A 21,925-nucleotide genomic window follows, 5' to 3' on the forward strand; every position below is an offset into this window, starting at 1 on the left:
CACTTTTAATCAAATTCAAAAAAAATATTAGTATAATGTTTGTTAAAATAAATATTTTTAATAATAATATCCTTTTCATTAAAAAAATTAATATAAGCTATATTATTTATTTATTTTTTAGTTAAAAAATATATGACGAATTATTCGAACCTTTTCGAGAATATGCTCTAAACCAGATGACTTTTGTGTATATGAACCTATTTTTTAAAGCTTTCATTATTTTTTTAAATATATTTATTATAATTTTATGTTTACATTAATTCTATAATTGATAAGAATATACTAAAATTAATTAAAAAAAATATATATATTAAGCAATTAATTTCTATATAAATGTGTTTTAGCATGAGTATATTTATTAAAAAAATATGAAATCAGTGAAATTAATTATTAATTAGAATTAATTAAAAAAATTATTTGCCAAAATTATTCCAATTAATCCAAGGCCAAGGCAGTTTTTGATTACATCCTTTTGGTTCTGTTCGTTCATTTTACAACTCCAACATTGATGAATATACGCGCTAGTGATTCATCGAAAAGGATGGTTGCCACATTATCAGGTTGAATCCCAGCTTTCCAAGTCGACATGGGGACCCTCCTGATCTTCTTCTCAAATAAGGTCATGAATTGCTCTCTCTCCCTCCACTAATTTTTCCTCTTTTGATCTGCCGACTTGAATTATCCTTGGATTTTTTTTTTTTTCCCCGTTTCTAGTTTGTTTGGGATGAATTAAGATCAAAATGGGATTTCCTGAATACCCATAATGAACTAGAAATATATCTTTTGGGATCGTGCACACAAGGTGTTTGATGTAAGTCCTGGTACTTTTTTCACCTTCAGTGTGGTGCTTACAAGCTTTTTTTGATGCTGGGTGTGTCAGAGGAGAAGAAAATAGCGGTTATATTAGGTAAAGAACTGAGATTTTGTACTGAAAACATGATATCAAATGTCATTTCTGGTAAAACTATGCGACCGTTATGCCTTTTAGCATGTGCTAGGTGTTAGTTTTACCAATTGGGGTCTGTATGAAAAGTCAGCTGGCATCAGAAAGCCAATAAGCCAGCTCAAAAGTTTCAAAATCAAAGCCTCACCATTTCAAATTGAGGAAAAGTAGGAATCTGTAGTGCTATGATACAAAAGTTGTCTTGGGATCTATTTTCAATGGCTAACTTTTTCTATACTTTCTTCTTCTTATTTACTTTATCTGGGTGGGGTTGGGAGTTGGTTAAGAAATCGAATCCAAATTTCTAAATGGTATCATCAAAATTCATGTTAATAAATGTTCTAGCTATGAACATTCTTATATGGGTTATTTTGTCGAGTTGATCCTCCCCTCAGCGGACTGAGACCTTTGTAGGATGAATGTTGTTACTCTCTTATTTCCTTGAGGTTTTTGTTGAGCTAATGCTTAGAACAAGGCCTGTTCTGCAAGAGATTAGCCTTTCTTCCGAAGCTTTCTTAGGAGATTGGAGATATTTCAAAAGGCTTTCTGTTTTGCTTTCTTTCTAAAGTTACTAAACCTAAGATCTCTTTTTCTTTTTCTTTTTCCCAATTATCTTAATCTTTTTATTCTTTCTGATGCATCCTGGATGACTCAGACAACAGAAAGTAAGATTCACCAACAATTTTCGATCCCTTTAAATATAGTGGGAGAGCCAGAGATTGATACACTAGTCATTAAGCAAACATCTCCTCCCTGCTTCTTGCTAGTTAAGAACATCCTGGTTGAGTGGCTGTAGAGATCAAGCCACTCCTAGCAAGAGAATTTGTATAGCTGAATTTTCTTTATCATTAATCAAAGATGGAAGCTTTACTACAGAGACATGTTATTGGATTTCCAATTGGATCATCAGTTCAGAGACTCTTACCTGATCTTGCTGGCCACTACAACATTCCATCTCCAGACAGTAAATACCCAACATTAAAACAATGTAAGAAATCCCCCAAACTCATGCTTTGATAAATGAATGAATGAACAAGAAATGGGTTCTTGGATTGAGAATAGTCTTCATTTTTCAGGTAGTAAAGATTCAATGCTTAGCAGGGTGAACAAGCTTGGTAAAAGAGCTGACAGCTTTGCTCATGGAGTCCGGGAGCATGGTGAGTTTGTTAGTCTAGTTTCTTAGTTTATTATTAAGATTCTCAAACGCTTTGATATGCTGATCAAGAGAACAAAGAATTGGGATGAATAAACATCCAAGTGAGCTGATTGGAATGAAAGTTTGATAGAAACTTTTCGGTTTATGAGCAGTGAAACTAGGATCCAAGATCACAGAAACTGTCAAAGGAAAGTTGAGCTTAGGAGCTAGAATTCTTCAAGTAGGTGGATTAAGAAAAATCTACAAGCAATTGTTTAATGTTGGAGATGGTGAGAAACTATTGAAGGCTGTCCACTGCTATTTGTCAACCACAGCTGGACCTATTGCAGGTCTGCTCTTCATATCCACAGCTAAGATCGCCTTCTGCAGCGACAGATCGATCAAAGTTTCTTCCCCCACCGGAGAGCTAATTCGATTCCATTACAAGGTAAGCTCGCCCGAGCAATAGTTGCTTTCTTGTTCCTCGTCGTTATCGTCATCATCTTCTTCCTCTCACGCAGCACTAAAACTCGAAACAAATGGTTGTCTGCAGGTATTGATTCCAGTAGGAAAAATAGAGAGAATCAATCAAAGTGAGAATGTGATGAAGCCTTCACAGAAGTACATGGAAATAGTTACGGTGGATAATTTTGACTTCTGGTTTATGGGGTTCTTGAATTATCGCAAAACTCTTCAATATCTTCAAGATGTGATCTATCAAGAATGCAAGAAATGCTAGATGATTTGAGGAAGATATTGCAGAAGAAATGTTCTTTGGTTCCCCTCCCCCTTTTTTATCATTTGATCACAATACAATCAACTCAATTGTACAAATTCTCTTGTGATTGACAAGTTATCTTCTCCACTTCTTCATCCTCTTTCCTTGAAAGTTTCAAACTTTTACATTCAAATCTCTCTCTAAGAAGATCCCACCTTTTGGAGAAGCATCATCTCACCATAACATGACTTTACATGTAAATATATTGTCACCATTAGTAGTAAATCTATATTTAGATTGATTGGCTTAATAAGTAAAATAAGTTTAGGCAAATGATCACTATGGTCTTCGGTAGTGGCCATTGCTCAAGTTGGTTCGTTTGAATTTGCATATATTGTTTATGTGAGATCCCTATTGAGGATTATTGGGAGTGAGTCCCACATTGGTTAATTTATTGTAAGATCATGAGTTTATAAGTGATAGAATACTATCTCCATTGGGATGAGGCCTTTTGGAGAAGCTCAAAGCAAAGCGAGCTTATACTCAAAGTGGACAATATCATACCATTGTGGAGAGTTGTGATTCCTAACATGGTATCAGAGCCATGTCTTAAACTTAACCATGTCAATAGAATCCTCAAATGTCGAACAAAGGGTCGAGCTTCGATTAAGGGGAGGCTATTCGAGAGCTCCATAAGCCTCAGAGGAGGATTGTTGAGGATTATTGAGAGTGAGTCCGAGAGTCCCACATTGGTTAATTTAGTGGGATAGAATACTATCTCCATTGGTATGAAGCATTTTGGGAAGCCCAAAGCAAAGCTATCATATCATTGTGGGAGGAGAATGAAATGTTCTTTACAAAGGTGTGTTTTGTGAAGTTTTAGAAACTTTGAGAGAAAACCCGAAAGGGAAAGCAAAAAAAAAATAATATCTGCTGGCGGTCACGTGAAAACCTCTCCTAATAGACTCGTTTTAGAAATTTTGAGAGAAGCTAGTGGTCACATCGATTGGTGAGGAGAGAACGAAACATTTTAAAAATTTGGAGGGAAAGTTCAAAAGGAAAAGTTCAAAGAGAACAATATCTACTCGGTAAGCTTAAATTATTACAGTTTTATAAGTATGAATATTAAATATTTAGATTTAAATGTTTGGGATAACTAATGTTTGTATTATTTTGTTATATAAAATAATGTTATATATAAGATAATTAATATTTGGGAGTTTATTTTTTTTATACCAATTTTGTAGAAACCAAAACTAAATGATAACATATAAAATATTAAAATAGTATTTCATGATTATTTAATACTTTTAATTAATTTCAAATTATATTTTTAATATAATATGTGATGTTTAACGACTTTTCTAAACGAAAATTTTAATTAATTAATTGATATATATTATATTAGTTATTCAATAAATCAACTAAAATAAAAGTGCATAAACGTTATATTGCAAAGCTAAAATAAATAAATAAAATGAATAAATGGACCTTTTCTTTTAGTGGGAAGTTGGTACAAAATTAGGAAAAGGAATTTGGGTGCCATTGCAAAGCTTAAATAAATAAAATAAAATAAGAATATATATATATATATATATATAAAAGAAAGTGGGAAAAGGAAGCAATGTCAAATGATTCTCATAAAGCCTGTCTTTAATTTCTTTAAGATCTCAATAATATTAATTTATAAATAAATAAATAAAAGTTTTTTTTTTTTTTTTGGATAAATTTAAGTATATATATATATATATATATTATAAGTTAGTTTTTGTTAAAGTGAGTGGGTCGGCCGAGATGGAGAATAATTCCCGTCACAGCTTTGTTTAGCGAGGAAAATTTCTCTTCATTTTCTTCCTCATTCTCCCATTTGAATGAGGATTCTCCATCTCGTTCCGTATAGATCCCACGTGTTAAATAAACATTTTTAACCACAACTCATCACCCAATATTTTATTCGTACGTCAACGATAGTTAGATTATGTTACATGTTTAGTTCGTAAAGTTTTAGTTATGTGGAAAAAAAAAAGTCTCTAAACTTTAATAAATATCTAATTAGACTTACCAACGATGAGTTAGTAATTATTATACTTTGCGGTTGGTATTATGGATGCACGACTCTTGATGAAAGATCAATAGTGATGTGAATGATCTCTTTGACAATTAGGATGTCAATCAATGTACGAACAGAGTCTCGTACTAACGTGGCGTTTGACTATGTACACTCACAAATTTAAACTAATACTTAATTTGAATTTATCTCGAGTTGAGTTGGATAGGATGACTACAAATCTTTGGTAAGAAATGATATATCATGCTATGCCATTTCTAATGATCTATACGGGGTGGCTAACAAATTATACTCTAATCAATGTGGCATTAGTACACTCATGTCGACCATATGGCCAAGCACATACTTGGACACGAGTCTTCTAAATGGTTAGTCCATGTGGCAAATTACTGATTTGAAGTGACACATCATGTTATTTTTCGATTGCACGAAAAAAAGTTAAAAAAATAAAAAGGTTTTCATAGAAAAGGGGAAGAGTTGCATCACAAAGCTCTTACGCTTATAAAATATGATCCATTTGCAAAAGTTGCTTCCATATTTTTTTTAAACCATTTTTTTCTTTCTAATTTTAATACTTTTTAAATTTATCCTAAGCTTTTTTATATTAATATTATTATATTACCTTCTCGATTCCAACTCCTACTTTAAAGAATTTCTAAAGGCTAAATTACAAAAATACCCTTGAACTTTATCCTATATTAAAAAAAAAATACACATGTTCTTTCAAAAGTTGCAATAACACCCTCAACCTTAAAGACTACGACAATGTCTGGGTCTCAATTTTCATTGGAGGTCGTTATTGTACTATTCTAGGTCCAAATTTTTGTCCAAAAATGATCACATAAGGCTTTGTGACTCGTAAATAACCAACCCATCGGTATGAGTGATCAATTTTTACTAATTTTCATAAAAAACCGAATCTTAGGCTTAAATATACTAACCGAAAAGTATGAATGATCGATTTCATCGATATGAACTTTAGAATTAAATAAACGTTAAAAAAACGAATTCAAATTAAGCAGAAGTATGTGAACACTGTTAGACGAACACGACTCTCCACAATGGTATGATATTGTCCACTTTGAGCATAAGCTCTCATGGCTTTGCTTTGGGCTTCCCCAAAAGGCCTCACCCCAATGGAGTTAGTATTCCTCACTTATAAACCCATGATCATTCCCTAAATTAGTCGATGTGGGACTTCCATCATCCAACACCTCCCCTCGAACAAAGTGCGCCTCCCCTTAATCGAGGCTCGACTCCTTTGGAGTCTTAGTCATTTTTTACTGCCTTCGAGGAGGGGCTTGGCTCCTTCTCTTTAGGAGTTCTTTGTTCGATATTTGAGGATTTACCAATCTATTGGCACGACTAAGTTTAGGGCATGGCTCTGATACCATGTTAGACGAACACGACTCTCCACAATGGTATGATATTGTCCACTTTGAGCATAAGCTCTCATGGCTTTGCTTTGGGCTTCCCCAAAAGGCCTCACCCCAATGGAGTTAGCATTCCTCACTTATAAACCCATGATCATTCCCTAAATTAGTCGATGTGGGACTTCCATCATCCAACAAACACAATTGCTTAAAAGAATTTAAAGAAACTAGGTAAAGTAATTAAGGCATAGTTTATAAATGTATACGTGCTTGCATAACAAGAAAGCATCCTTTCTTAAGGGTCTTGCAAAAAAGGCAATTCCACTATGCTTTTTTTTTTTTTTTTTAAGTAAAAATTACAAAGCCCCAACATTATCTTGGCTCCCTTTATGGTCCTTTTCTCTTAAAAAACTCTCTTTCACTGATATCCGTTCTTTTAATAATCTTGGTGGACGGCCATGGCTGACTCAGCTCAAAGCTTCATGTTTCAATGTCTCACCATTTATAAGAGTTGCAGGAAGAACATTGATCATCCACCCCCACTCCTTTACCGTGTACATTAATTCATACATACAACTAGAAGCAGAAGAAAATGGATGCTTTGATGACCCGAGAAGTCGCCGGGATCCTTGTTGGCTCCACGGCGTTTCAGCCGGTTGAGAAGTCGCTGAAGAGACTGTTGCCTGCTCCGATCGGTAGTCAATCTCCCGATGGCGAACCCCGGGCGACAAAACAATGTAAAGCTTCTATTTCTTTTTCTTTCCTTGGGTTGATGTCTATGTGTATTTGTTGTGAGGGTGAATGGTGACTGAATGGAGAGAGTTTTGTAAATGTTTGCAGGTAGAGAGGATGCAGTTGTTAGCAGGGGGAGCAAGGTTGGGAGTTTTGCCCATGGAGTTAGAGAACATGGTAAGCTCTTTTTTTCTTCACTATATGGTTCTTTAATATCAAATCAAATCCATGAGGCTTATAATTAAGACTTTCAACATCCCATTAAACCAACTCAAAGATGATTGTTCTTCAATCAAATTATTATAGTTGCTAGCAGATATTGTTCTCTTTTTTGGACTTTCCCTTTCGGGTTTCCTCACGATTTTGAAATGCGTCCGTTAGGGAGAGGTTTCCACACCCTTATAAAGAATGTTTCTGTTCCCCTTTCCAGCCGATGTGGGATCTCACAATCCACCCCCTTTATGGGCCCAGCGTCCTCGCTGGCACTCGTTCCCCTCTCCAATTGATGTGAGATCTCACAATGAACCCCCTTCGAGGCTCAGCATCCTCGTTGGCACACCGTCCGGTGTCTGGCTCTAATACCATTTGTAACAGCTCAAGCCCAACGCTAGCCAGATATTGTCCTCTTTGGGTTTTCCCTTTTGGGTTTCTCCTCATGGTTTTAAAACGCGTTTGCTAAGGAGAGGTTTCCACACGCTTATAAAAAAATGTTTCGTTTCCTTCTCTAACCGATGTGGGATCTCACAATAGTACAACATTAGAAGCCATGAACTTATGAGTGTATTGTTTGGTTTGTCAAGTTGCAGTGAGATTAGGACAAAAGATCAGAGAAACAGTGAAGGGAAAGTTGAACTTGGGAGCAAAGATTCTTCAAGTTGGTGGGTTGAGGAAAGTTTACAAGCAGTTATTTAGTGTAAGAGAAGGAGAGAAGCTATTGAAGGCTTGTCAATGCCATTTGTCAACAACAACAGGACCCCTTGCAGGTCTTCTCTTCATATCCACACACAAACTAGCCTTTTGCAGTGACAAATCACTCAAACTTTCTTCCCCAACTGGAGAGCTCCTAAGATTCCATTACAAGGTAACAACCTATCTCTCTCTTCGATCCACTATTTGTTTACGAGAGAAACACATTCTTATTAGGTCTCCCCTCATCTGGCTCTATGCAGGCTTAACCGCCGCTCCGAGTTTACAAGGAGACACTGTAAGATGAGTAGTTTGTCTCGGGATTAGTTCCTTGAAGGACCAACTAATTATTAGTAAAGTCATGTTCGAAAAGGGAACAAACCCGTCTTAGGTCAAAAAAATTTATGGTTAAAATTTTCTTTCGAACGTAAAGTTGTCTCGAGTTAGATGTTTACTAAACTGGTTGTGATGTTGGTGCAGGTAGTGATTCCAATGGGGAGGATAGAGAGAGTGAACCAAAGTAAGAATGTGATGAAGCCTTCACAGAAATACTTGGAGATAGTAACGGTGGATAATTTTGATTTCTGGTTCATGGGGTTCCAAAATTTTCAAAAAACATTCAGATTTCTTCAACAAGCTATCTCTCATGAGTGGAAGACTAACTGCTAGTTATGTTTGGAACTTGGAAGAATATGTTTAGCAGAAGTGTTTTCTTTTCTATTCTATTCCTTTCGGTTTCCTTGTGCTTCCTAGGATTTACTTAATGGAGCCAAGGAAAGCTAGATAGATACATTTGTCTCAATTTGTACAAATTTCAATTAGTATCAATGTAAGTTGATATATATTATGTGTATGTTTGGTGTTAGCTTCTCCAAATTTATAGTCACTCAAATTTTTAGAATCATGGGGTGACTTTGTTTATGTTATACGCATGCACCCTCTCGTGCTCGTTCAACAGCACAAGCCGAGCATGATCAACACCTCATAAATACAAAAGAACTATGATCTATATTATAAACCAATGAATTTTAGGCTTTTGTTTACCCTCACTGGTTTGTGAGAACAAACAATGTTGTATAAAAAGAAGATGAGGTAAAATGGTGAGCAACTAACTCATTGAGCTAACAGGACTCTCTACAACAAGAGGTAAGCAAGCAATCGGCCAGGAACTGACTAAGCTGAGAAGTATACAATTTTGGGTCATTCCTAAAATGATCTACATGAGGGGTGGACACAAAATTACAAGCTCTAACCTCATGTCCTGCGCGTCGTTGCTCCTCTATAAATGATTCCACGGAATCTGCTGGGATAACTCGATCTGCTGAGCTGTAGATATACAATTGAGGGCAGCTTGGTTGTGACAACGATAATGTGTTCAACACATCAGAGAGCCTCCTGGTAGGAAAATATAACAATTTTCATCTTTTAGATTTCGTGGACAGGTGTATGAACTAAAATTGCACATAAACTGTAGTTACAATTCTAAACATAATTGAACAAAGGCACAGTTGTAAATGGATATGAACTTAATCATATTTATGCACTGTCTCTTGTTAATGACCATCCTATATAATTTTAGAGTTCAATATTTTCCAAATTTTTCTTGCATCTGCTCAATCTTGTAATATATCGGTAGTAGTGGCAGCAAAAGGAAGGTGCCATTACAGGTAGGACCAACCCCTCTACACCCCCCATCTTCCACCGACTATCTACCACCAGCCGTCACCACCAGCTCAACACTCTCTCGACAACCAGAAAACCAACTACCGACCCCTAAAGAAGTGACCTGCCACTCAATTGAAGTCAATTCCATTTATAGAGGCACAAGATTGAAGATTACAAAGTCTATAAGAGATAAGCCTTCATTGTCACACTACCCTGGTAATCATTGCATTGGCTGGTTACTATCTTCTTTGTCTCAGCTTCTCTAAACCAGAAATTCTTCAAAGAAGAGAGGTTCCTTGAACATACCATTTTGGTTGAGAAAATTACCTACAAGAAAGGAACATTAGCTGGACTACTTCGGATGCTAATGGTTTGTCAAGGGTATCCTCGTGATGTGGAACGACCCTACTCTATCCATCTTTGATATCACCAAAGGCCGGTACACTTTTACCACCCTCTTCATTCATGCTGATGGGTTCAAGTTTTGGATTTCAGGGGTTTGTGACCTTTGAAGATTCTGGAAGAGACTTAGTTTTTGGCAAGAACTTTTTTATGTGTCCTTCCTCTACTCTTTGAGTATTGGTGGAAAGACATATGGTCTTATCATGAAACTCAAAGGGCTGAAGGAAATGATCGAACCGTGGAATAAAGACATTTTTTGGCTGCAAACTCACTCAAAGAAACCAGGTTTTGAAGGTAATTTCTATTATTGACAACCTTGAGGAATCTGACCCCATTCCCTTGGTTCAACAGGTACAAAGAAAGCAAATGATAGCTGAGCTATTATCTTTGGATGCTAGGGAAGAAAGAAAAAAAAAATGAAAACAAAAATGTAAGAAAAGCCTTTTCCACCGTATTATGGCCGCCAAAAATAGAAGAGCACTATTCTAAGAACTCTCTCTGCGCTAAATTGTCTAGCATCTTTTCTTTATATAGTTTGCTTCCCTTTTATCCAATTGGGAAAGCCTTCTGTAATCATCATAGATTATCTATCCCTTCTGTAAATTTCATACATCAATAAAATTGTTTCTTATAAAAATAATATTAGTTATAACTATCGCATTTAAAAGGGAAACAACCTGTTCACTGTAGGTAGTTTCAAAACGAAGCCGAAGATCTTTTCCAAAACTAATAGAAGTGCTGCTTCGGTAACTGCTGGTTTAGGTTCTATATTTTCTTTATTGCTGATTGATAATTCCATCCCTGTGTTGTCCAAGGTTGTCAATCCTTTTGTTGCCACACTGTTCTTTTTCAAAAAGGCTGCAGAGAAGCCTGAAGCCCAGACCTAGAAAAGCAATAACAAGATTTAACAAATACTTTCCCTCATAGTTGTTAAAAAAAGAAACTCAGATAGAAACACAGATCACCATCAATCCTTACTAAAAGAGAAAGTCCTTGAATGTAAATTGACCTATTACAAGCAAAAATAAGGTGCAATTTATATAAAAGAGCTGTGAGAACCTACAACAAACGTTACTTTAAATTCACAGAGAAAATAATAATTGAATAAACAAAAATTTGTCCTTATCCATAATTTTAAATATACATGATATGCAAGGAAAAAGGGCCACTTGAGTCTTTTTCCCATATGAAACCTGATAAATCGACGGTGGAGAATGACCAATTCAGTGATCTTATTTTTACTTTAAATCAAAGCATAGTTAACAGTACATAGTTAATACATACATACAGCAAGCAACCAATTTTTTGAATAAGGGGACTGGCGTCAACATGGTGCAATAGTAACTGTATATCTTTCAATATTGATGACTGCCTCGTTGACAAAGAACAAGAATTTCATTTTAAGGCCGCCATTACCTGAGGATCAGGAGCTGCAACAGGAGCAGAATCGACAATGCAGCCCTTAATCCTTCCCAATAAAGAAGAATCATGATTCTGAAACTTCTCCAGAATAGCTCCATACCTGCATCGAGATAAGTCCAAGGGAACAATCACGTAAAGACATTGGTTCAAGAAAAGCCCAAGGTGCTAAATGTGAAGGGCAAAAATCCCCATTACCAACTCCCTGCAAAATAGGAAAATGAACAAACTTTCATTCTGCGTGCATGTTCAATGAAGAGGGAGAAAAACGTACGTTAACCATCCAGTATTGCTAAAAGTGTGAAACACCAGGTTCTTCCCGTGCTCCTCTTCCAACCAATCAGCTAGATGGTTCACAAGCAAGTCAATGTGCTGTTCAACTTTCCCACCAAGCTGATACGCAAGTATCTCAGCCATTGGAAAAGTAAAGGTAATGGCATGAAAACCCCTGGAAGTATACCATTCGGCGTATCTATTTAAATGTTTCTGCTTGGCTCCCAACCATCCTAATAAAACCACCACCGTCCTAGATTTTGCCACTGAACAAGCAGAACTACCCGTAATATCTACCGACGTTGGCTCCGGTAAATGCCATCTGTACATAACCTCAGAAGGTGGGAAAGAAAGATTACGTGAAGGTGCAGCCTGCTTTGATGCCTTGGTCAATGCAGCTGACTGATATAAATTAGAGAGAACGGAGGAGGAAACCAAAGACGTGCGGAAGTTTCCAACATAGTTGCAACTGGAATTTGGAATCGGAAAGCTACATTTAGGGATAGGTGCATGAATTTTAGTAACAAATGATAAGTTTGCAAGTTTTGAAACAGAAGTATGGGAAACAAATGACGTCTTTGATTCCTTCAAGAAATCCAAAATTGATTCTGAGGAAGAAGAAGGAGAAGAAAAAGAAGCCTCTGGGGGTCTCTGAGACGGTAACTTGTCTGAAAAGTCAGAGGAAAAAGATGCCACAGCCACAGCAGTTACAGCGACGAATGGTCGTTGAAGGATTCCAGGCAAGGAACCCATATCTAAGACACAGATCAAAATGTCTCATGCCAATAGCAGATTACTCCGAAAGAACATGAGGCAAAAATCAAGAGTTGAGCAATCTAAGATGAACACGCCCAGAAAGCGAGACCTTTCTAGGAGATTACTGGAAGTTAATTTGCACGAGAAAGATGATCTTCGGATGGATCTTTGAAACTGTTCAATTCAATAAAATCGGGCTGTCACCTACTTTGACAGCCGATGTCATTTATCCTCAAACCAAACCGTCCAAGAAGTTTCCTAGAAAATGTGGGTTTTCGTCAAGCCCTCTTTCCGTTCCCACCCACGCACGTTGCTGAAACAAGAGAAAAACACGTCTCCAGCAAATTAGAACATTAATCTCACATGGCTAAGTAACACGATTAAATAACATTATACTTTTAAACTAGGAACTGGGAAACCCCAAAAAGGAGGGAAAAAGAATTAGTTGACGCCACGTGTTGTGAGCTCCAGCCAAAGAACTCGGTGAGGATAGCGACACAACTCCAGAAAAAACAGGCCCCCCATCTTCAGAAGGAAGATGAAACCATTGATAAGGATTTGTCATTTTATGCGTTGCCGTCCATATAATAATATGCTCAGGATAAAAAAAAGTGAACCAGAAAACAAACCCACCCAATAATATCCAATCCAAGTAAACGGATTGATTTGCTAAACAGAGCATGAACCGCCCGGATCAACTACGCCAACCTCAAACTCAAAAGATAGATCTACTCGAGGTCTGGAATAACAGCAGGTAAAAGACGTACGTTTCACATCACGAGTCATAATCCCAGGCTGACTTGGTCGTGAACAAAACATCCCCGTTGAACTTTCAAACTTGGTAAAAAAATGTGAAACAGGTCTCAATATTCGAAGTAATTCAGAAGAAATCCAGTCCTCACACTCCAAACAAGTCAATTTAATCTTTTCACATTCGAAATTTGGATACTAATTCGTTCAATAATTCTCAGTAGAAACATACCCGGTGACTCTCTTTCTACAGTACATACACAGACGGTCAAATCGGAGAAAGAGCATTGAATTTTCCACAACACGCGGCGCTGGTTCTGGTATACTAACTATTAACAAAGAGAAAACTTCAAAGAAAAATGAATCATTCCTCTCTAAAAACGCATACCGCGTCCTAAAATCGACGTTCCTCCAAACTACCCTATATTCAACCTCAGACAATATTTCATTTCATTGCATTGCTATAGAATCTTCAAAAATTTAAAAAAATCGACAATGAGGAAATCCGATCATCGGACTTCAACCCGGCCGAAAGGAGATACCACAAAAACAATCAAAATGAGGGTGAAAACTATCAAATAGCTCGTTGGCAGGCTAGTTCGAAATCAGAACAAAATCCAGAAAATCACACGCAAAGAAACATGAGAAGACAAGCAGAGACCGGAACACAAAAACAACAATCACAAAACACGAAATCGAATCAATGAATGGAAAATGCAGGTTCATGAAGAGATCGAAAGAGAAACATACCGTCGACGAAGGGGAGAGGGAGAGAAGGAAAGAAAGCGAAATCCCGAAAGCAAAATCCAATGTCGGTTCCTTGTTTTTCTGCAACTTCTATACGTTAAGAAGACGAAGGAATGAAGCAATGAATGGCGGAGAAGAAAGAGAGAACACGCGGAAGAACGAAAATTCCGTAATATTTATACTAACTGTTAGTTAGCGTTACGATTAATATTTATAATATTATATTTATATTCTTTTCCATCTTTATATTTATCTTCTAATAATATATAACGGTGGGTCCCAAATCCCAACCCCATTCCCATTACAAGATTATTAGATGATTTTTTTTAGAAGAAAATAATATTTTAAAAAATAAATAAATAATAATTTTAAAATTTATTGAAAATAGTAGAATTCTTTTAAATATTTATTCTATAACGTTAAAAATTAAATATTTTTATAAAATATAAAAATTATAGTAAGTCAGTTTAAATTTTATATTTTAATATTGATGAGAAGGTTAGATACTCGAATTCCACACCAACTATAAATCAGGTTAGGACACAAGCCATAGACCTAAACGTTATGTTCGTATAAACATGGTGTTCATATAATCTAATAATCCGACCAATCTAGACTACCCATCATCAATTGAGTGGGGTCCTATTTTCTTTTATTTTGGTTGGGTTAAATTTTTGAAAAACTGACAATTTGGTTCAGTTTACTAGTCGACTTTATAAAATTTTTCTTAAGATGCATGTGAGTGAAAATAAAACATGCTAAAATAACTCGTACTCATTATTGGTGGAGAAAGTGTTTATGTCAAGTAGAAACACGGTCGTGTCACTAGAAATATAAAAATCAAATGGAATGTAACTAATTGAGGTACAATTTTTTTTTTTAATTCTTTATTTATTTATTCCTTATGAAAAAAGGATTAATGGGTTGGAATATGTGAGAAGATATCCTAAAAAAATATTCCAATGGTACAAGAGGAGGAATGGGTGAAGGGCATGCCCATGAGCATCAAACCTTTTTATGATTATTTTATTTTTTTTAAATTGTTTTCGAGTTCGTATTATGACTGTATTTCTTATTTTTGTAACAAGAGAAATTAAGAAATACGGTCACTTTTAGTTGTTAAGGATAAATTTAAATACAACATCGACATATTAAAGATAAAAAAAAGTTACCCTGAAATTTTCTACCATTGTTTTTTAGTTTTAAAAAAATTAGTCTACAAAAATAAAGGATAATTTTAATAATTTTTTGTAATTTTGAAAGTATTTAAAAAAGAAAAAAAAAGTTATAGAATATTATTTATGCAATGAAGGGGGAGAGAAAAGAATCAAATAAAAAAAATAAAATAATTATTATATAAATTTTATTCTTAAGCTTAGGCATAATATATTATCTTTAAAATAAAAAAATAATGATTTTAGAACATTCAAATGTGGTAAGAAGTTAATTAGTTTAAGTTTAAGTTAATTATTTAAAATTTATAGGAATTAAATGAAAATTAATTTATTTAATTTAAATTATTTGATAGAGTTTAGGAAGAAAATATTATAGACGGAAACAAAATAATATTATATTTTTTAAAATTTTATTGAAAATATGACAAATTTTTAGAAAAGTTTTATCTTGAATATTATCGTCTACTTGATTTTGACAAATAAAAAAAAAAAAAAAAGTTCTACTAAATAGACGGTCAAGATTCTCCTATAAACGACAATCACAGACAAATTAAAAAGGTTTTTATTTTTTTTTATTTTTATTTAAATTTAAAAGAAAACTAAATATGTTAAAAGGATAACGAATACTATTTTTTTTTTCTTTTTTGAGTTATGGAATTTTATCAAATATGGCTTAAATTCACATAAAATGAAACACTTGGAACAAATTAAAGAATTTAGGAATAATTACATTTTTAATCCTTTAAATTTTTTTATTTTGAAATCTCTTAAAAATAAGTTTAAAAGGTTCCTTTTATTATTATTTTAAATATTCACGTAATATTTAAAATTAAAAATGTTAGGTATTCAAGATTGTCCATAAAAAAATCATGCTAGTTTAAAATCTATTAAATAAATACTTTAAATTAGACATCGATAGATAGACATTTCCATCCATAATTGACCGATCGAATGTAAAACTTTTTAGACCGATCGAATGTAAAACTTTTTAGATTTTTTTACAAAGGTTAGGATGTTAATAATACTTTTAAAATTTTATGGGTATTTTTTAAATATAGTATTAAACCCATTTTTTTAAACTTATTACAAAAGTTTAGGGATATTAAATAAACTTTTTTAAAATTAAAAAAATATTTTTAAAAATTAATTTCAATATCTATATCTATATATATATATTAATTTATTGCCATGTCATGGTTGAGAGGAGAACAAATCACCATAAGGGTGTGGAAACCTCCCCTAGCAGACACGTTTTAAAGCCTTGAGGGGAAGCCCGAAAGAGAAAACCCAAAAGAGGACAATATCTGCTAGCGGTGGATTTGGGTCGTTACAAATGGTATCAGAACCAGACACCTCACGATGTGCCAGCCTTCTCGCTGTTCCCTGAAGGGAAGTAGACACAAGGCAGTATGCCAGTAAGGACGCTGGCCCTAAAAGGGGTGGATTTGGGGGCAGTCCCACATCGATTGGAGGAAGGAAAGAGTACCAGCGAGGACGTTGGACTCCGAAGGAGGTGGATCGTGATATCCCACCTTGGTTGGGGAGGAGAACAAACCACCATTTATAAGGGTGTGGAAATCTTCCCTCATTAGACGCGTTTTAAAGCCTTGAGGAAAAGCCCAAAGAGGACAATTTCCGCTAGCGGTGGGACTGGGTCGTTACATATATATATATATATATAAATAATATGGTATGTTAATACATATATGTACCAGTCAACCCAACAACTTCGCCATTACTTCCTGGCTGTTCCTCTAAGCCTGAAATGAACAGAGGATTAAGGTCACTATATGGCAAGCTTACCTCAAGTCTTTCAAAATATGATGTCTTCAATCCATTTCTTCGACCGATTGTTGACCGAACATAATTAGGTTGGTTCCCTGTCTGTCCAGTAACTATAACACTGGTTGCATTTGTAGCGAACTTAGTCAAAGGCACCAACGTTTCGGGCTCGATAGCTGCCGATGCATCGAGCAAGAAAATATGGTTGAAATGTCCAGCAGCCAAGCCTTTAGCATGTAGTCGGAAGCTACTCATGTACGTCGAGAATATAATCTTGTATTCGCGGAGCTTGTCGAGTATTGGAGAACTGAAACACTCCTCGTCCTCGTTGTAATAACACGAAGACAATATGTCGTATGGTACATCGTCTCGCTCTCGAAAAGCGGCGATAGCACGAAACATGTTGGACTCGGGAATCACCTTCTTCAAAGATATCATCAGCTCATCACATGTTGAGTTTTTAGGAGCACAGATTAGGATTCTGCAATTGGGAGAGGTTGAGTAAATCTGAATCACTGCTTCTTTAATGATTGTGCCCGTTCTCGAAAGCTCGAACGTTCGATTCCGAGCCCGATCGTTGACGTGTATGCACGGTGGACCGTTGATCAGATAAGGTGGTGAGCTATGAAGATTCAAAATGTGATGGACTGCATGTTTTTGAGCAGGATCAAGACATTGATGGGTAGAATGTGTAACTTGAATGGAGGGATGTCTTGTTCTTGACATGGATTCAGGGAAAAGGAAATTGTGGAACAAAGAATCAGATGCTTCTTGTATGGCTTGGTGAGCTCTTTTTAAACAAACTCTGTTGAAGGTGAAACTGATATCATATTTGTTGGTTTCATGATGCCAGTCATAAAAATCGTCTCCGAAATCAACCAAAAGAACGCTTCGCTTCCTCGACCTATGACTCGAAGAAACTCGATAGACGAAACCCTGCTAAATACAAGATTTTAAGTATTAAATAACTATTTAAATGTGTAAGAGCCAAATCCCACCACTAATAGAATATTGATTCGTTATGTATCGTCATCAGCCTTATGGTTTTAAAACGAGTCTATTAGGAGGAGGTTTCCACACCCTTATAAGAAATGCTTCGTTCCCCTCTCCAACCAATGTAGGATCTCCCAATCCACCCTCTAAGGGGCCCAACGTCCTCGCTGGCACACCACCCAATGTCTGGCTCTAATACCATTTGTAACAGCCCAAGCCAATCACGAGTAGATATAGTCCGATTTGGCTCATTATGTATCGCCGTAAGCCTCATGATTTTAAAATGTGTCTATTGGAGAGAGATTTCTACACCTTTATAAAAAATGTTTCGTTACTCTCTCCAACCAATATAGGATCTCTAACCAGGAAGAAAGAAAGAAATGGTCACAGTTGCTAAATTGGGCAAGCATAATATAGTTTGGATGAGTATCAAGTTTACTAGCTGTCTATAGGAGAAGAGCCTAAATGCAAGCTTTCATTACATAATATCTTCAATTCCAAGGTCCAAACTGAAACAAAGATATGCTAAGTGTTCGTCAATTCCATTAGTTTCTCAGGTATGAAAAAATTGATCGATCCCTAAATTTTTAAATTCGATGTCTAACAAGTTTCTAAATTTTTACTTTTTGTTGAATAGGTCAAATTTTTATAATTCGTGAGCAGGTTGAATACACCGTAAACCTATTAGACACAAAATTAAAAGATCCGAATCTAAATTCACAGACCTATTAGAACAAAATTTGAAAGTTTAAGTACTCTCGATGATCTGTAAAATCTAAGCAGGAAAGTTCAAGAACATATGGTTTGTACGATTAGATTAACATTTTTCATGAATAGTCCATCTGGATTTCGAGAACTTGCAGAGATTCAACTAGTAAAAAGTTACAGAAAAACAGAATTTGAAAGTTTAAGTACTCTAAATGATTTGTTAAATCTAAGCATGAAAGTTCAAGAACTATGAATTATGGTTTGTACGATCAGATTAACATTTTTCATGAATAATCCGTCTGGATTTCGAGAACTTGGAGAGATTAAACTAGTAAAGCTATAGAAAAATAGAGCAAATTAAATAATTAAGAACTTCGTAATTGTTAAAATAAACTCGTATTACCTGAAATGGCTCGTATTCGGTCCCGGAGAGTCGTGCGTGGACCAAATCCCTCGATAGTAGAAACGGCCGCCTCTCAGGAACTGAATCAAACTCGAATGCCGCGAAGGTTTTATAGAACTTTTCATCGCCGTCGATTCTCGCTTTCCTATTTGCTTGTTTACGAATCAAAATTTCTTGAAGCTCTAAATTCACGCTTTCCAATTTGTAGTCGCTCCATTTCTGAATAAGGACAAACAAAAACGTTAATTTTCTTTAAAATAAATTTTGGAAACTAAAAAAAGAATAATTCTAAACAAAATCGTTATTAAATGGGTTCGAAAAAGGTCCAAAATGAAAATGGACATACTCAATATAACTTTTCGGGCTTGGAGAATTTGGGATGCTGGGTCGGGATTCAGTGATCCAACCGATCACTCCTCTAGTTTTAGTATCGAACCCCTTTTTATTGTCTAAGTTACACTTTCGGAATGTTGGAAATTTTTCTCTACTTCCTACAATCTTCATTTTATGCTAAGCTGACTCCTCAATTAGAGTTCGAGAAACCTCCGTAGGAACTAGTTCCTCTAAATCCTAATTTTAGGATGACCGACCATTTTAATCGACTTCATATAATTTTTTAGGTAAACCTCAGCATCCACAAAATCCTCCCACTCAGGTTGGTTAATTGAGTGGAAGATCCATTGATATGAAGCCTTTTGGGGAAAAGCCCAAACCAAAGCTATGAAAGCTTATGCTCAAAGTGGACAACATCATACCCATTGTGGAGACTCGTGTTCATCTAACATGGTATCAGAGTCATGCCCTAAAACTTAGTCGTGCCAATAGATTGGTAAATCCTCAAATGTCGGACTCCAAAAGAAAAGGAGTCGAGGTTCCTCGAAGGCATAGTAAAAAATGACTAAAACTCAAAAAGAAAAAGGAGTCGAGCCTCGATTAAGGGGAGACGTACTTTGTTCGAGGGGAGGAGTCCCACATCAGCTAATTTAGGGAATGATCATGAGTTTATAATCAAAGAATACTCTATCTAGTGACACGAGAACTTTTGGAGAAGTCCAAAATAAAGCCATGAGAGCTTACGCTCAAAGTAGACAATGTCATACCACTGGGGAGAGTCGAGAGTCGCACTTAAAACCCTAGAACCCTAAATTGATATAAATTTGCAAGTTTACCTTGCAATAGAAGTCCTCAGCGTAGAGAAGAGCAGCAAAATAAGACTTGTAAGTTGCAGGACACACGGGATGTCTCAGAACTGGAGGAACGGCGTCGTATTTGATCAACTCTTCAACGTCTTTAGGAATTAAGTACAAGGCCAAGGAACTGTTCGCCTCCAGAATGTACGCCGACTGATTCCTTCCATGGCCAGAAACTGGACGCAGAGTCGGGTTCGAGGTCGGCGGTGGCTCGGCGGTAACTTCCGGCAGCGGCACCGCCGGTTTAGGAGAAGCCGATTTACCGGTAGTGTGTGTTGTCACGAAGAAATTCGATGAAGAAATTGAAGCTCTCGAATGACTATCTGATACCGATTTCTTATTTGATGTCGACTGTGCGGTGGCGTATGTCTTCGCGATGAACTCAGAATAAGGCTCTGAAGCTCTCGAAACCCTAGCGGATTCCGAGTTCTTAATTGAAGCCGACGGTCTGACTGAATGTGTCGTCACAAGCGACTCAAACAGAGATTTAGGTTTCTTACTTAAATCTCTCAAAGGCCTACCGAACTGCGGACGAATTTTGATTGATATAACTGATTGGCTTAACTGATACCTACTCGGATGAAACCTTCTCGAATAGCCGCCTTTGTCGAACTCCGATTTCGATCCCGTGTAAGAGCTTGCAAAAACGCGAAGCTGCCGAGCTTTTCCACGATTGTCATACTCGGGACGATCGATCCCAAAAATTCGACGCAGAAAATTTATAATCATCCACATCGTCCTCCTGAATCGATCAGAAGGAACAAAAAGACTCAGAAGAGCGCAAAAGAATCTGTACAAGAATCTGTTGATTTCAGCCTCTGATTATAGTGACGATCAAACAATCGAAGAAGAAGAAGAAGAAGAAGAAGAAGAAGAAGATAGCGGAGGAGTCTTTGCTTCTGTGTTAAGCTAGTTGTGAACTGAAAGAAAAGACGAGTCTCTGAAAATCACCTCGTATGTAGTACAGTCATAGTCTATTGAATTTTATAATTAACTTTTATGTCTCCTCAACTTTTAAACTCTAAATCTAAGAATACTAATTTTTTATTTTGTAATAAATGAGTCCACCAAATTCAAAATTTTGAAAAATTAATTCATTCGTTAAATTTAAATTTAAAATGTAGGTTATTAATTGACTAGAAAATTATAATAAAATTTTAAAAATTACTAATTAAATTTGTAATTTTAAAAGATAAAAACAAATTTGAAACTAATAATACCCGTCCAATAATAATAATAATTTTTAATGAAATATTGGACTGGAGAAACTTTTCTAGTCTCTATTCCGTCACCTATTTCATTTTTCATCCACACGAAATTCTCATCGTCTCTTGCCACCTATTTCATTCTCCATCTCCGCCAAATTGTCCATTTATTTTTGAGTGATTGAGACAATAATTTCTGGTAAGTATTTTTTATATTTAATATTCCTAAAAAAAAATAGTTATTCTAAAGTTCTCGATCTTATAATAATTAATTAAAAATCATAATATTTCATAACAAAAATATTATCCCTAAATTAATAAAATACCTATAAATTTCTTACTTTCCCTATAAATTTCTTTAAAACTCTATTTTCTCTCAAAATATTCTTTAAAACTTTCTGTTATATTTAATTTATAATAATAATAACCTTTTGTATTAAATCGTTAAATATTTTAAAAAAATAATTAAATAAATAAACAATAAGTGTACAAAAGTATACATAATTTAACATATTTATCTATTTTTTTAATTAAAAATAAAAATGGAAAGTGAAAAATGGAACTTTTTTCTCGTGGGGACCA

General features: G+C 35.4%; 4 protein-coding genes across 6 annotated transcripts; 2 read left to right on the plus strand and 2 right to left on the minus strand.

Annotated features, from left to right (window-relative positions):
- Positions 1–485: 485 nt before the first annotated feature.
- On the plus strand, positions 486–2,955 carry LOC111808542 (GEM-like protein 7). Of its 2 annotated transcripts, none has more exons than XM_023694603.1 (5): positions 486–907; positions 1,599–1,931; positions 2,020–2,100; positions 2,252–2,526; positions 2,632–2,955. In XM_023694603.1, exons 2-5 carry the CDS (start codon positions 1,802–1,804, stop codon positions 2,815–2,817), a joined length of 672 nt encoding a protein of 223 aa, XP_023550371.1. In that variant the 5' UTR covers positions 486–907; positions 1,599–1,801; the 3' UTR covers positions 2,818–2,955. The 2 variants fall into 2 exon arrangements, with proteins under 2 accessions (XP_023550371.1, XP_023550370.1); XM_023694602.1 differs by having other exon boundaries at positions 486–619.
- Positions 2,956–6,543: 3,588 nt separating this feature from the next.
- LOC111809365 (putative GEM-like protein 8) lies at positions 6,544–8,728 on the plus strand. 2 transcript variants are annotated; one of them, XM_023695812.1, is made up of 4 exons: positions 6,544–6,974; positions 7,078–7,146; positions 7,776–8,050; positions 8,356–8,728. In XM_023695812.1, the coding sequence occupies exons 1-4, from the start codon at positions 6,830–6,832 to the stop codon at positions 8,542–8,544; spliced, it is 678 nt and encodes a 225-aa protein (XP_023551580.1). In that variant the 5' UTR covers positions 6,544–6,829; the 3' UTR covers positions 8,545–8,728. The 2 variants fall into 2 exon arrangements, with proteins under 2 accessions (XP_023551580.1, XP_023551579.1); XM_023695811.1 differs by having other exon boundaries at positions 6,546–6,974; positions 7,770–8,050.
- Positions 8,729–8,996: 268 nt separating this feature from the next.
- On the minus strand, positions 8,997–13,132 carry LOC111808732 (transmembrane protein 53-like). Its single transcript, XM_023694883.1, has 5 exons — positions 13,024–13,132; positions 11,636–12,703; positions 11,359–11,464; positions 10,620–10,825; positions 8,997–9,270 (listed from the first exon to the last, which is right to left on the minus strand). The coding sequence occupies exons 2-5, from the start codon at positions 12,385–12,387 to the stop codon at positions 8,997–8,999; spliced, it is 1,338 nt and encodes a 445-aa protein (XP_023550651.1). The 5' UTR covers positions 12,388–12,703; positions 13,024–13,132.
- Positions 13,133–16,710: 3,578 nt separating this feature from the next.
- LOC111809236 (probable RNA helicase SDE3) lies at positions 16,711–21,115 on the minus strand. Its single transcript, XM_023695651.1, has 3 exons — positions 20,118–21,115; positions 18,949–19,167; positions 16,711–17,780 (listed from the first exon to the last, which is right to left on the minus strand). Exons 1-3 carry the CDS (start codon positions 20,871–20,873, stop codon positions 16,758–16,760), a joined length of 1,998 nt encoding a protein of 665 aa, XP_023551419.1. The 5' UTR covers positions 20,874–21,115; the 3' UTR covers positions 16,711–16,757.
- Between the last annotated feature and the right edge of the window lie 810 nt (positions 21,116–21,925).

This window comes from Cucurbita pepo, chromosome LG13 (genome assembly GCF_002806865.2).
Source record: "Cucurbita pepo subsp. pepo cultivar mu-cu-16 chromosome LG13, ASM280686v2, whole genome shotgun sequence".
NCBI lineage: Eukaryota > Viridiplantae > Streptophyta > Magnoliopsida > Cucurbitales > Cucurbitaceae > Cucurbita > Cucurbita pepo.